The 16,490-nt window shown below is 43.9% G+C and overlaps 1 protein-coding gene across 2 annotated transcripts in view; it reads right to left on the bottom strand.

Moving 5' to 3' along the window:
- Positions 1–13,305, bottom strand: part of LOC122248253 (uncharacterized) — a 15,923-nt gene extending 2,618 nt beyond the window's left edge. Inside the window, exons 1-2 of one of the 2 annotated variants that reach the window (XM_086536285.1) lie at positions 12,592–13,305; positions 12,160–12,243 (exon numbers count right to left, since the gene is read on the bottom strand). In XM_086536285.1, coding sequence (XP_086392411.1) covers positions 12,841–13,233 — 393 coding nt within the window. In that variant the 5' untranslated portion in view covers positions 13,234–13,305 and the 3' untranslated portion in view covers positions 12,160–12,243; positions 12,592–12,840. Of the gene's footprint in view, positions 1–12,159 lie in introns of both variants that reach the window. The other variant, XM_086536284.1, reaches the window with a different exon arrangement.
- Positions 13,306–16,490: the final 3,185 nt, after the last annotated feature.

Genomic DNA, 16,490 nt, shown 5'->3' with positions numbered 1-16,490 from the left:
TGTGTGTGTGTGTGTGTGTGTGTGTGTGTGTGTGTGTGTGTGTGTGTGTGTGTGTGTGTGTGTGTGTGTGTGTGTGTGTGTTTGTGTGAGTGTGTGAGTGTGTGAGTGTGTGTGTATGTGTGTGTGAGTGTGTGAGTGTCCAAAAACTTGTTATTTCAAAACTAAATCCTCAGTACGGGACTGAAACTAACGCATGCATTCAGAGTTGTTTTTTCCCTTTTTCTTGCTGAGCAAAAAGACCTACAAAAGAGTACCGAACCCACAATGAAAACCCCTACAAATTGTCATTGAAATATAGATACCACAGTGTGGCATTCATTGCAGTTCTATGCATGTTTGGAAAACAAAAATCCAAGCAATGAATAAGCGACATGGTTATGCCCAGGGGAGGAGAAAGCCCCGTTTCTGAAAAATTGTGATTAAAATGTTTATTATTCATTCGTAGGATCGCTGGTCACGAAATAAGAGTATCAAGATGTGAAAATAGTATACCAAAGTCTGTTGAGTATACCACGCTATGGACCCAATACTTAAGGAAGCAAGACACCAATAAACCAATTTTAGCAGTTGCATACAGAAATAGGGTAATACAATGCAAAGGGAAAAATAAGAACGACAAATAGGCAACACAGAGGGGGTGGTGGATATTTCAATACAGGATAGGTTTGAATGGCCTAATAAGGGGTAGAAATGTTGAAATGGCTATGGAATGTAGAAAGGTTAGTTTACTATAGCGATATTGTAATTATGGACTAGATAGACTGTTACTATCACTCATTCATAATCGGAGAGATAAATGCGAATAAGTAGATATACACGTGTTAGATCTTCGATACAACAGTAAAATACCAAATATAATAACGATGATACTTATAATGATAATAAAGATAATGATGATAATGATAATTATTATAATATTAGATATAAGAAATATTAGAGGATCAATATTGGTAACAATGATAATAGTAATAGTAATAATAATAATAATTATAATAATAATAATATGGGTATAATGATAATAACCATATACATAATAATAATAATAATAATGATGATCATGATAATAACAAAAAGATAATATTAATGATAATAATAATAATAAAAATGGTAAAAACAATAATAAATATCATAACAATGACAAATCAATAAATAAGTAATTACAATTACACAAATGAATAAAAGGAAATACTCGGATGTGATCTCATTTCAGTCTTCAGTCTGACCAATTTTCTGATCTGACATGCCAGATGACAGGCTAAGGTAAACGGATCACGAACGAACAGACAACAGAAAGGAAAATCTATTCACTCACAAAACAGCCCGTAACCGAAAGAGACTTCAATTATGGTGAATCGACTCTCTGGCTAAAAATCTAATGACTAGAAATGTTGAATTAGACTATGGTGAGATACTATAATAGTCTGGAATATAAAAGCTTAAGAAATGTGATATAGTACTGAATGGAAAGACAATACATCGTTTTCTTCATGAATAAAACTTGCGTTCACGAGTTGGTGGTTTGTGTGCCATCGCATCTCATTAAAATGTATAAGTTATATAAAGTGTAGAAGGAACACGAATTGTATGAAAATAAGGTATGAGTTAGTGGATAAGGTACGCAAGAATAACAACAAAAATTTCGTATCGGATAAAAACTACTGGTCAGTGTGCACGGTGTCCAATCGGGACGCGAGGATGGATAGACTGTATCAGGATAGGGGTCTGTTCTAGCATGGATAAACTACATCAGGATAGAGGACTGTTCGATGATGGAGGACTGTTCTAGGATGGATAGACTATCAGGACGGGGGATTGCTCTAGGATGGATAGACTACATCAGGTTGGGGGACTGTTCTTGAATGAATAAACTACATCAGGATGGAGGACTGTTCTGGGATGGATAGACTGTATGAGGATGGATAGACTATGAGGACGGGGGACTGTTCTAAGATAGATGGACTATCAGGACTGTTCTAGGATGGATAGAGAACCTCAGATTCGGGACTGTTCTAGGATGAACAGGATGGGGGACTCTTCTAGGATGGATAGACAACATCAGGATGAAGGATTGTTCTAGGATGGGTAGACTACATCAGGATGGGGACTGTTCTAGGATGGATAGACTACATCAGGATGGGGACTGTTCTAGGATGGATAGACTATTTCGGGATGGGGACTGTTCTAGGATGGATAGACTGTATCAGGTTGGATGATTGTTCTAGGATGGAAAGACTACATCAGGATGGGGACTGTTCTAGGATGGATAGACTACATCAGGATGGGGACTGTTCTAGGATGGATAGACTATTTCGGGATGGGGACTGTTCTAGGATGGATAGACTGTATCAGGTTGGATGATTGTTCTAGGATAGATAGACTGCATCAGGATGGGGACTGTTCTAGGATGGATAGACTACAACAGGTTGGAGGATTGTTCTAGGATAGATAGACTGCATCAGGATGGGGACTGTTCTAGGATGGATAGACTACAACAGGTTGGAGGATTGTTCTAGGATAGATAGACTGCATCAGGATGGGGACTGTTCTGGGATGGATAGACTGCATCAGGTTGGAGGATTGTTCTAGGATGGATAGACTGCATCAGGATGGGGACTGTTCTAGGATGGATAGACTACAACAGGTTGGAGGATTGTTCTAGGATGGATAGACTACAACAGGTTGGAGGATTGTTCTAGGATGGATAGACTATATCAGGATGGAGGACTGTTCTAGGATGGATAGACTACAACAGGTTGGAGGATTGTTCTAGGATGGATAGACTACAACAGGTTGGAGGATTGTTCTAGGATAGATAGACTGCATCAGGATGGGGACTGTTCTAGGATGGATAGACTATTTCAGGATGGAGGACTGTTCAAGGATGGATAGACTACAACAGGTTGGAGGATTGTTCTAGGATGGATAGACTACAACAGGTTGGAGGATTGTTCTAGGATAGATAGACTGCATCAGGATGGGGACTGTTCTAGGATGGATAGACTACAACAGGTTGGAGGATTGTTCTAGGATAGATAGACTGCATCAGGATGGGGACTGTTCAAGGATGGATAGACTACAACAGGTTGGAGGATTGTTCTAGGATGGATAGACTACAACAGGTTGGAGGATTGTTCTAGGATGGATAGACTACAACAGGTTGGAGGATTGTTCTAGGATGGATAGACTACAACAGGTTGGAGGATTGTTCTAGGATAGATAGACTGCATCAGGATGGGGACTGTTCTAGGATGGATAGACTATTTCAGGATGGAGGACTGTTCAAGGATGGATAGACTACAACAGGTTGGAGGATTGTTCTAGGATAGATAGACTGCATCAGGATGGGGACTGTTCTAGGATGGATAGACTATTTCAGGATGGAGGACTGTTCTAGGATGGATAGACTACATCAGGTTGGAGGACTGTTCTAGGATGGATAGACTGCATCAGGATGAAGGACTGTTCTAGGATAGATAGACTGCATCAGGATGGGGACTGTTCTAGGATGGATAGACTATTTCAGGATGGGGACTGTTCTAGGATGGATAGACTACATCAGGTTGGAGGACTGTTCTAGGATGGATAGACTGCATCAGGATGAAGGACTGTTCTAGGATAGATAGACTGCATCAGGATGGGGACTGTTCTAGGATGGATAGACTATTTCAGGATGGAGGATTGTTCTAGGATGGATAGACTACAACAGGTTGGAGGATTGTTCTAGGATGGATAGACTGCATCAGGATGGGGACTGTTCTAGGATGGATAGACTATTTCAGGATGGAGGACTGTTCAAGGATGGATAGACTACAACAGGTTGGAGGATTGTTCTAGGATGGATAGACTATTTCAGGATGGAGGGCTGTTTTAGGATGGATAGACTACATCAGGATGGGGACTGTTCTGGGATGGATAGACTACAACAGGTTGGAGGATTGTTCTAGGATGGATAGACTACATCAGGATGGGGACTGTTCTAGGATGGATAGACTACATCAGGATGGGGACTGTTCTAGGATGGATAGACTGCATCAGGATGGGGACTGTTCTAGGATGGATAGACTATTTCAGGATGGAGGACTGTTCTAGGATGGATAGACTGCATCAGGATGAAGGACTGTTCTAGGATGGATAGACTGCATCAGGTTGGAGGACTGTTCTAGGATGGATAGACTGCATCAGGTTGGAGGACTGTTCTAGAATGGATAGACTGCATCAGGTTGGAGGATTGTTCTAGGATGGATAGACTACATCAGGATGGGGACTGTTCTAGGATGGATAGACTGCATCAGGTTGGAGGACTGTTCTAGGATGGATAGACTACATCAGGATGAGGACTGTTCTAGGATGGATAGACTGCATCAGGTTGGAGGACTGTTCTAGGATGGATAGACTGCATCAGGTTGGAGGACTGTTCTAGGATGGATAGACTGCATCAGGTTGGAGGACTGTTCTAGGATGGATAGACTGCATCAGGTTGGAGGACTGTTCTAGGATGGATAGACTGCATCAGGATGGGGACTGTTCTAGGATGGATAGACTGCATCAGGATGAAGGACTGTTCTAGGATGGATAGACTGCATCAGGATGAAGGACTGTTCTAGGATGGATAGACTGCATCAGGATGAAGGACTGTTCTAGGATGGATAGACTGCATCAGGTTGGAGGACTGTTCTAGGATGGATAGACTGCATCAGGTTGGAGGATTGTTCTAGGATGGATAGACTATTTCAGGATGGAGGACTGTTCTAGGATGGATAGACTACATCAGGATGGGGGACTGTTCTAGGATGGATAGACTATCAGGATGAGGGATTGCTCTAGGATGGAAAGGCTACATCAGGATGGGGGACTGTTCTAGGATAAACAGACTACATCAGAATGGGGGACTGTTCTAGGATGAATAAACTATCAGGATGGAAGACTACATCGGGATGGGGGACTATTCTAATATGGAGAGACTATTTCAGAATGTGAGACTGTTCTAGGATGGAAGACTACATCGGGATGGGGGACTGTTCTAATATGGATAGTAGGATTGGGGACTGTTCTAGGATGGATATACTATTTCAGAATGGGGTACCGTTCTAGGATAGATAGACTATATCAGAATAGGGGACTGTTCTAGGATGGTTAGACAACATTATGATGGATAGAGAATTTCAGTATGGATAGACTATTACATCAGGAATGTTCTAGAATGGATAGACTACATCAGGATTGAGGACTGTTCTAGGATGGAGGTGTGTTCTAGGATGGAAAGAGTATTTGGGGTTGCGGGACTCTTCTAGGATGGATAGACTATTTCAGGATGGGGGATTGCTCTTGGATGGATAGTGTATTTCAGGATGGAGGAATGTTCTAGAATTAATGGACTACATCAGGATTGAGGACTGACTCAGGATAGGGACTGTTCTAGGATAGAAAGAGTATCAGGACTGTTCTAGGATGGATAGAGTATTTCAGGATGTGGGATAGTGTTAGGATGGATATACTTTATCGGGATGGAGAACTGTACTCGGACTTTTCTAGAATGAATAGACTATATCAGAGTGAGGGACAGTTCTGTGATAGATAGACTACATAAGAATGGATAGACTATATCAGTATGGAGGACTTTTCTAGAATGGATAGACTATATCAGAGTGAGGGACAGTTCTGTGATAGATAGACTACATAAGAATGGATAGACTATATCAGTATGGAGGACTGTCCTAGGATGGATAGACTGTATCAGGACGGGGGACTGTCCTGGGATGGATAAATTCTAACAGGATTGGGGACGGTTCTAGGATGGATAGTTTATTTCAGAATGGGGACTGATCTAAGACGGGTAGACTATATCAGTTTAGAGGACTGTTATAGGATGGATATACTGTGTCACGATGGGGACTGTTCTAGGATGGATATACTATATCAAGTTGGAAGACTGTTCTAGGATGGATAGACTACACCAATGGGGAGCTGTTCAAGGATGGAAAGACTACATCAGGATGGAGGACTATTCTAGATTGGATACTCTATATCAGGATGGAAGGGTGTTCTAGGATGGATAGACTATATCAGGATAGGGGAGTGTTCTGAGATGGATAGACTATCAGGATGGAGGACTGTTCTAGGATGGATAGACTGTATTAGGATGAACGACTGTTCTAAGATGGATAACCTACATCCAGTTAGAAGGGTGTTCTAAGAAGGAAATATTATATTAGGGTGGAGGACTGTTTTAGGATGAATAGACTGTATCAGGATGGACAACTGTTCTAGGATGGATAACCTACATCCAGTTAGAGGACTGTTCTAGGATGGATAAACTGCATTAAGGTGGAGGACTGTTTTAGGATGGATAGACTATATCAGGATCGAGGACTGTTCAAGGATGGGTAGACTAAATCAGGTTGGCGGACTGCTCTAGGATTTATGGACTGTATCAGGATGGAGGACTGTTCTAGGATGTATAGACTACATCAGGATGGGGGACTGTTCTATGGTAGATAGACTGTATCAGGATAGGGGAGTGTTCTTGGATAGAGAGACTGTATCAGAATGGGGGACTGTTCTAGAATTGATGGACTGTATCAGGATGAGGACTGTTCTAGGATAGATAGACTGTATTAAGGTGGAGGAATGTTCTAGAATGAATAGACTATATCAGGATGGAGGACTGTTTTAGGATGGAAAGCCTATTTCAAGATGAGGACTCTTCTAGAATGGGTAGACTATTTCAGGATGGAGAACTGCTCTAGGATGGATAGACTATAACAGGATGGAGGACTGTTTTAGGAGAGATAGACTACATAAAGATAGAAGATGTTTCTAGGATGGATAGACTGTATCAGGATGGGGGATTGTTCTATGATGGACAGGCTGTATTGGGATGAGGAACTGTTCTAGGATGGGGAACAGCTCTACAATGGATAGATTATATTAGGATGGGGGACTATTCTAGGATGGATAGACCATTTCAGGATGGGGGATTGTTCAAGGATGGATAGATTGTACCAGGATGGGGACCTGTTCTAAGATGGATATATTACATCAGGATGAGGGACTGTTCTGGGATGGATAAACTATAACATGATGGAGGACTTTTTAAAGGATGGATAGACTGTATCGGGATGGGGACTGTTCTAGGATGGATAGACTGTATCAGGATGTGCGACTGTTCTAGGATGGATAGACTTTATCAGGATGGGGGACTGTTCAAGGATGAATATACTGTATCAGGACGGGGGACTGTTCAAGGATGGGTAGATTGTATCAGGATGGGGACTGTTCTAGGATGGATAGACCACATCAGGATGGAGAACTATTTTAGGATGAACAGACTGTATCAACATGGGGATTTGTTCTCAGATACATAGACTATATTAGGAAGGGGGACTGTTCTAGGATGAATAGACTATATCAGAATGGAGGACTTTTCTTGGAGGGGCTAGACAACATCAGAATTGAGGACTGCTCTAGAATGGATAGACTGATCTAGGATGAATAGACTGCATCAGGATGAGGGACAGTTCTAGACGGGATAGACTGTGCGAGCATAGGTGACTGTTCTAGCATGGATAGAATATATCAGGATGGAGGACAGTTCTCGGATGGATAGCCAACATCAGGATGAGGACTGTTCTAGAATGGATAGACTACATCAGGATGGGGGACTGATCTAGGATGGATAGACTATATCAGGATGAGGACTGTTCTAGGATGGATAGACTATTTTAGGATGGAGGACTGTTCTAGGATGGAAAGACTGTATCAGGATGGGGGACTGTTCTACGATGGATAGACTATATCAGGATGAGGACTGTTCTAGGATGGATAGACTATTTCAGGATGAGGACTGTTCTAGGATGGATAGACTACATCAGGATGAGGACTGTTCTATGATGGATAGACTATATCAGGATGTAGGACTGTTCTAGGATGGATAGACTACATCAGGATGAGGACTGTTCTAGGATGGATAGACTATATCAGGATGTAGGACTGTTCTAGGATGGATAGACTACATCAGGATGAGGACTGTTCTAGGATGGATAGACTATATCAGGATGGAGGACTGTTCTAGGATGGATAGACTACATCAGGATGAGGACTGTTCTAGGATGGATAGACTATATCAGGATGTAGGACTGTTCTATGATGGATAGACTATATCAGGATGTAGGACTGTTCTAGGATGGATAGACTATTTCAGGATGAGGACTGTTCTAGGATGTATAGACTATATCAGGATGTAGGACTGTTCTAGGATGGATAGACTACATCAGGATGAGGACTGTTCTATGATGGATAGACTATATCAGGATGTAGGACTGTTCTAGGATGGATAGACTACATCAGGATGAGGACTGTTCTAGGATGGATAGACTATTTCAGGATGAGGACTGTTCTAGGATGGATAGACTATATCAGGATGTAGGACTGTTCTAGGATGGATAGACTACATCAGGATGAGGACTGTTCTAGGATGGATAGACTATATCAGGATGTAGGACTGTTCTAGGATGTATAGACTATATCAGGATGTAGGACTGTTCTAGGATGTATAGACTATATCAGGATGTAGGACTGTTCTAGGATGTATAGACTATATCAGGATGTAGGACTGTTCTAGGATGTATAGACTATATCAGGATGTAGGACTGTTCTAGGATGGATAGACTATATCAGGATGTAGGACTGTTCTAGGATGGATAGACTATATCAGGATGTAGGACTGTTCTAGGATGTATAGACTATATCAGGATGTAGGACTGTTCTAGGATGGATAGACTATATCAGGATGTAGGACTGTTCTAGGATGTATAGACTATATCAGGATGTAGGACTGTTCTACGATGGATAGACTATTAGGATGGGGACTGTTCTAGGATGGATAGACTATATCAGGATGTAGGACTGTTCTAGGATGGATAGACTATTTCAGGATGAGGACTGTTCTATGATGGATAGACTATATCAGGATGTAGGACTGTTCTAGGATGGATAGACTATTTCAGGATGAGGACTGTTCTAGGATGTATAGACTATATCAGGATGTAGGACTGTTCTAGGATGGATAGACTATTTCAGGATGAGGACTGTTCTATGATGGATAGACTATATCAGGATGTAGGACTGTTCTAGGATGTATAGACTATTTCAGGATGGGGGACTGTTCTAGGGTGGATAGACAAACTCAGTATGGGGGACTGTTCTAGGATGGATAGACTACATCAGGATGAGGACTGTTCTAGGATGGATAGACTATTTCAGGATGGGGGACTGTTCTAGGATGGATAGACTATCAGGATGGGGGACTGTTCTAGGATGGATGGACTATTTCAGGATGAGAACTGTTCTAGGATGGATAGACTATTAGGATGGGGACTGTTCTAGGATGGATAGACTATTTCAGGTTGAAGGACTGTTCTAGGATGGATAGAGTATTTCAGGATGAGGACTGTTCTAGGATGGATAGACTTTTAGGATGGGGACTGTTCTAGGATGGATAGACTATTTCAGGTTGAAGGACTGTTCTAGGATGGATAGACTATTTCAGGTTGAAGGACTGTTCTAGGATGGATAGACTATTTCAGGATGAGAACTGTTCTAGGATGGATAGACTATTAGGATGGGGACTGTTCTAGGATGGATAGACTATTTCAGGTTGAAGGACTGTTCTAGGATGGATAGACTATTTCAGGTTGAAGGACTGTTCTAGGATGGATAGACTATTTCAGGTTGAAGGACTGTTCTAGGATGGATATACTATTTCAGGTTGAAGGACTGTTCTAGGATGGATAGACTATTTCAGGTTGAAGGACTGTTCTAGGATGGATATACTATTTCAGGTTGAAGGACTGTTCTAGGATGGATAGACTATTTCAGGTTGAAGGACTGTTCTAGGATGGATAGACTATTTTAGGATGGATGAGTGTTCTAAGATGGATAGACTATTTCAGGTTGAAGGACTGTTCTAGGATGGATAGACTATTTTAGGATGGAGGAGTGTTCTAGGATGGATAGACTATATCAGGATGGGGATTGTTCTAGGATGGATAGACTGTATTAGGTTAGAGGACTGTTCTAGAATGGATGGACTATTTCAGAATGGAGGAATGTTCTTGTATCAGGATGTAGGGCAGTTCTAGGATAGATGGACTATATGTGTAGCTATAGGATAGGCTATTCCTGGAGAGGAACTGATCTAGGATAATCAGACTACAGCATGATAGAGGAACTGTTCTAGGATAGACTGTACCAGGATAGATAGACTGACTATATTGGGACTAAATAAGGATGAGCAATTGTTTTAAACTGATATACTATTTCAGATTGGATTAGAGGCAGGGTGAATAGACTCGGGATGGAAACTGTTCTAGAATAATAGGCTGTGGCAGAATCATGATTAGGTCAGAGTGGATATACTAATAGAGATTAGATAATCTATATCGTCTATAATAGGTTTGATAACATTGTCAGGATGGGGAATTGTTCGAAGATAGTTCGTGGATAGACTGTCCTAGGATGGATAGATTATGACACGGCTGAAAGAGAATAGGGAACTTTTGGATAGATAGACTTTGAAATGATAAAATGACGATGGGATGGATGGAATACAGTAATGGATAGACTACGGTAGTATTGGTAGCCTATATCATACTAGAGGATGTTGGGATGCTGCTCTAGGATTGATAAACTCTATTACAACTGAAGGATACGTCATAGTGCACCTGGATAGGGAACTGTTTTAAGATGTATAGTCTATGTCTAGATGGGGAGCTGTTCTATGAATAGTGCACTATGTCAGGTGGATTAGACTATTCAGTGATGTATAGAATGTATAAATCTATTCCAGGATAGAGAACTTTTCCGGATAGGAAGCTGATAAGTGGATAGATGACTAAGCTATGTCACGAGGGACATATAATATGGGTATATTATAACAGGATGGAGAGTGCAAATAAAAGTTCGAGGACGGTTGAAACATGTTTGGATACACTAAAATAAAACCTCCATATCCAGTGTACTTGTATATTGTTTATAATCCATATCAAAATGAGGATAGGGAACTGGGGAACAGCAATATGTACGAAGACATTGAGAGAGGTAGGAATTTAAATATATTATGTTGACATGGAGAAAATATACTCCTATATAGGGATTATTGTATAATTGAGTAAAAAGGCTCAAGTCATTAGTGGATTATATATGGATCGGGATTTTTTGAAAAAGGTTGAATTGTAAAACGATTCTTCAAAATACTATATCACGAGTTTAAAACTGATTAGAGGTAAATAGTTGAGTAGAACAGGATGCCTTTGGTGTCGAAATGAGGATCCTAAGAATGCTGCTCGTCTGGTGAGTGATGATGCCAAAAATACTGATGTATAAAGATGTTTATCATTAGAGGCATGAATGTATACCTATAAAGAAAGAAAATATGGGAGTATGAAGTTATATTTCGATAGTGTAAATGTAATTTGTAATTTACGTTGTTTCCGGAGGCTATGTCAATATGCATACTTGGTAAGATTAATATCTCGGGAAAGGACGTGTTGATATAACAGAGTGGATATACGTTCTGACGTATTAACTGCGAAATTATGCACGTGAATATACTGCTGGAGAATAATCCACAGAGAATTGTGATATGGTATTGGGGTGAATATGTACATAAAAGACTGAAACTAATATTGGTATAAAGTATCACTAAATGTTTCATTTACGAGAAATCTTGAAGATATATTGAATGTTCAGGGATATGGGATGTCTAATATGAGAGGGGAATAATAGCAATTTCATTGGAATGGAAAGGTATTATAGATTTTTCTATAGGGGCATGTGGGGGGGGGGGGGGCTTTAATCAAGGTTAGGAAATAGTGACAGATAGATTGCAATTTGGTGGATTCCTATGACCAAGGAATAGTATGGTTATGAGATATATCGGGTACACCGGTGACGCGATATGTCTTCACGTTTAATATGGAGGAGCATATAAACGCATAAGCTTGTTTAGAGGAAGGTAAACTGAAAAGACGCATTAAAAAAAGGGGGACACGCTACAGCTAAGGAGCATAGTAAGGTGGTGCATATTTCTTATTACAATAAGGTCGAGAGTCTGGTGCAAGGTTACACACGGAAAATAAATCATGTGGAAGGGAACACTACCTTTTTGTTGCCATAATGGGGTGAGGTTCAGCGTCGTTTTAATAAGCAGGAGAGACTACTAGGAAATGGAAGGATACGGGGAACCTGTAGCAAGGTGGAAAAAGAGAACAGACCTTAAATTTTAAAATTTGTTAAGATTACGTGCGTTAAATAAAATGGTTAATGGGAGGTAATATAACTCACTTTAATTATCACACATATCAAAATCAAGTAAGCAGTTAATCTATAAAAAAAAAAAAAAAACATTCTTTCCCCATGATATTTTCAACACTCACGCGAAATGATATCAAATTGAATAACAACATCAACAAAAAAATCAAGAAAAAAAAAAGAAATTTGAAATCCTTTTTTCACAAAAGGGTAACAACCAATAAGCCCATCACGTATAGCGACTAAAACTACGAACATCGACTCAGTCTGTAATTTCCATACCTTTTTAACACGTAGTGAAGTGTAAACGTAACTTCTGGGTGATTCCAAAGGGTCGACGGACGTAAAATATTTCATCCCAAGTGTCTTTGTCCGAGTTCGCTCTGCATGATTTTTTTTTTCTTTCTTTCTTTCTTTCTTTTATTCTCTTATTCTTTACTTTTCCTTTCTGTTCTCTTGTATTGCTTGTTTTCTTGATTCTCCTGCTTTCGTTTCTTCTACTTAGATTTTTGTGCCTTTGTTTGTTTTTATTTACTTGTGCTTCAATTGCTTATTTGCTTTCGCTCTCACTCCCACTGCCACTGCCACTCCCACTGCCACACCCTCACCCACATCCACTTCCACATCCACTTCCATTCCCATTCCCACTCTCACACTTACTCCAAAACCCACATCCTTACCTACACCCACTCCCACACCCACTCCTCCAACCACTCCCACACCTACTCCCATTAATACTCCTATACTCATTCCCACTCCCATTCCCACTCCCACTCCTACTCCTACTCCCACACCCACAGTCAATCCCACACCCACTCCCACTTCCACTCCCACACCCACTCCTACTCCCACTCCTACTCCCACTCCCACACCCACTCCCACACCCACTCCCACTACCATTCTCACATCCAAACCCCCTCCCATTTATCCTTCACACATCCACTCCCATTATCATTCCCATTCCCACTCCCACTTCCACTCCCATTACCACTCCCACACCCACTCCCACACTCCATATAACCATCTTCCCACACCACCATGCCACTCCCACTTCCACTCAACTCCACCCTACCCACACCCATTACCACTTCCCACACACACCATATCCACACCCACACCCATAACCACTTCCCACACCCACTCCCCACCACCTACTCACTCACTTTAACCACACCCACAACCAATCCACAATCGACCACTCCCATTACCACTCCCACACCCACTCCCACACCTACTTCCACTCCCATTACCACTCCCACACCCATATCCACACCCACTCCCATTACCACTCCCACACCCACTCCCACACCTACTTCCACTCCCATTACCACTCCCACACCCATATCCACACCCACTCCCATTACCACTCCCACACCTGCACCTACTCCCACCCACATCCATACCTACTCCTATTGCCATTCCCACACCCACTTCCACTCCTAATACCACTCCCACACCCATTCCCTCACTTACATCAATTTCTACTCCCATAATCATTCCCACTCCCACACCCATTCTCACACCCATTCCCACTGCCACTCACACTCACTCTCCCTCTCCCTCTCCCTCTCCCTCTCCCTCTCCCTCTCCCTCTCCCACTCTCACTCTCACTCTCACTCTCACTCTCACTCTCACTCTCACTCACATCTCGCACTCACACTCCTCACACTCACTCTCACTCGCACTTCACACTCTCACTCTCACTCTCCCTCTCCACACTCACTCCCACTCCCACTCCCACTCCCACACCCACACTCACTCCCACATCCACACTCACTCCCACACCCACACTCACTCCCACACCCACACTCACTCCCACACCCACACTCACTCCCACACCCACACTCACTCCCACACCCACTCCCACTCCCACACCCACACTCACTCCCACACCCACACTCACTCCCACACCCACACTCACTCCCACACCCACACTCACTCCCACACCCACACTCACTCCCACCCCCACACTCACTGCCACACCCACACTCACTGCCACACCCACACTCACTGCCACACCCACACTCACTGCCACACCCACACTCACTGCCACACCCACACTCACTGCCACACCCACACTCACTGCCACACCCACACTCACTGCCACACCCACACTCACTGCCACACCCACACTCACTGCCACACCCACACTCACTGCCACACCCACACTCACTGCCACACCCACACTCACTGCCACACCCACACTCACTGCCACACCCACACTCACTGCCACACCCACACTCACTGCCACACCCACACTCACTGCCACACCCACACTCACTGCCACACCCACACTCACTGCCACACCCACACTCACTGCCACACCCACACTCACTGCCACACCCACACTCACTGCCACACCCACACTCACTGCCACACCCACACTCACTGCCACACCCACACTCACTGCCACACCCACACTCACTGCCACACCCACACTCACTGCCACACCCACACTCACTGCCACACCCACACTCACTGCCACACCCACACTCACTGCCACACCCACACTCACTGCCACACCCACACTCACTGCCACACCCACACTCACTGCCACACCCACACTCACTGCCACACCCACACTCACTGCCACACCCACACTCACTGCCACACCCACACTCACTGCCACACCCACACTCACTGCCACACCCACACTCACTGCCACACCCACACTCACTGCCACACCCACACTCACTGCCACACCCACACTCACTGCCACACCCACACTCACTGCCACACCCACACTCACTGCCACACCCACACTCACTGCCACACCCACACTCACTGCCACACCCACACTCACTGCCACACCCACACTCACTGCCACACCCACACTCACTGCCACACCCACACTCACTGCCACACCCACACTCACTGCCACACCCACACTCACTGCCACACCCACACTCACTGCCACACCCACACTCACTGCCACACCCACACTCACTGCCACACCCACACTCACTGCCACACCCACACTCACTGCCACACCCACACTCACTGCCACACCCACACTCACTGCCACACCCACACTCACTGCCACACCCACACTCACTGCCACACCCACACTCACTGCCACACCCACACTCACTGCCACACCCACACTCACTGCCACACCCACACTCACTGCCACACCCACACTCACTGCCACACCCACACTCACTGCCACACCCACACTCACTGCCACACCCACACTCACTGCCACACCCACACTCACTGCCACACCCACACTCACTGCCACACCCACACTCACTGCCACACCCACACTCACTGCCACACCCACACTCACTGCCACACCCACACTCACTGCCACACCCACACTCACTGCCACACCCACACTCACTGCCACACCCACACTCACTGCCACACCCACACTCACTGCCACACCCACACTCACTGCCACACCCACACTCACTGCCACACCCACACTCACTGCCACACCCACACTCACTGCCACACCCACACTCACTGCCACACCCACACTCACTGCCACACCCACACTCACTGCCACACCCACACTCACTGCCACACCCACACTCACTGCCACACCCACACTCACTGCCACACCCACACTCACTGCCACACCCACACTCACTGCCACACCCACACTCACTGCCACACCCACACTCACTGCCACACCCACACTCACTGCCACACCCACACTCACTGCCACACCCACACTCACTGCCACACCCACACTCACTGCCACACCCACACTCACTGCCACACCCACACTCACTGCCACACCCACACTCACTGCCACACGCACACTTTCCCTTCGCCTTGTAGTAACAATATTGCCCGAAGATTTACCGCATATTACTTCTGGATCCTATTACTTACTCTCCTATTCCGTTTAAGGACTATCGCCCCTAGGAACAAGTGGAGCAAGAGCGAGATTAGGTTGGCAAGGTACGTTTCTTATATTCTGGCAATCAGGGTGTGTGAGTGATGTCGTTCTGTGTCTGATGTTTTCATTCCTCTTTTTGTCTCCTTTTGTGTGTTCGGTTTTGTTCCCCTTTTCTTCTATACAGTTTTTTTGTTTTTTTTTTTTATTTTGGTTTGACTTATTCTAGTGTTTGAAACGTGTTGGTATCATTAAATTTCCTCTGACTTGTGTAAATGTTGGAATCTCTTGAGATCTTTGACTTTTCTTGGCAGTGATAATAATCAATGTTTAT

This window comes from Penaeus japonicus, unplaced genomic scaffold, assembly GCF_977035675.1.
Source record: "Penaeus japonicus unplaced genomic scaffold, GWHDUDI00000001_assembly GWHDUDI00000004, whole genome shotgun sequence".
Taxonomy (NCBI): Eukaryota; Metazoa; Arthropoda; class Malacostraca; order Decapoda; family Penaeidae; genus Penaeus; species Penaeus japonicus.
Note: the sequence above shows the minus strand (reverse complement) of the source record. Positions and strands in the feature narration are given on the sequence as shown.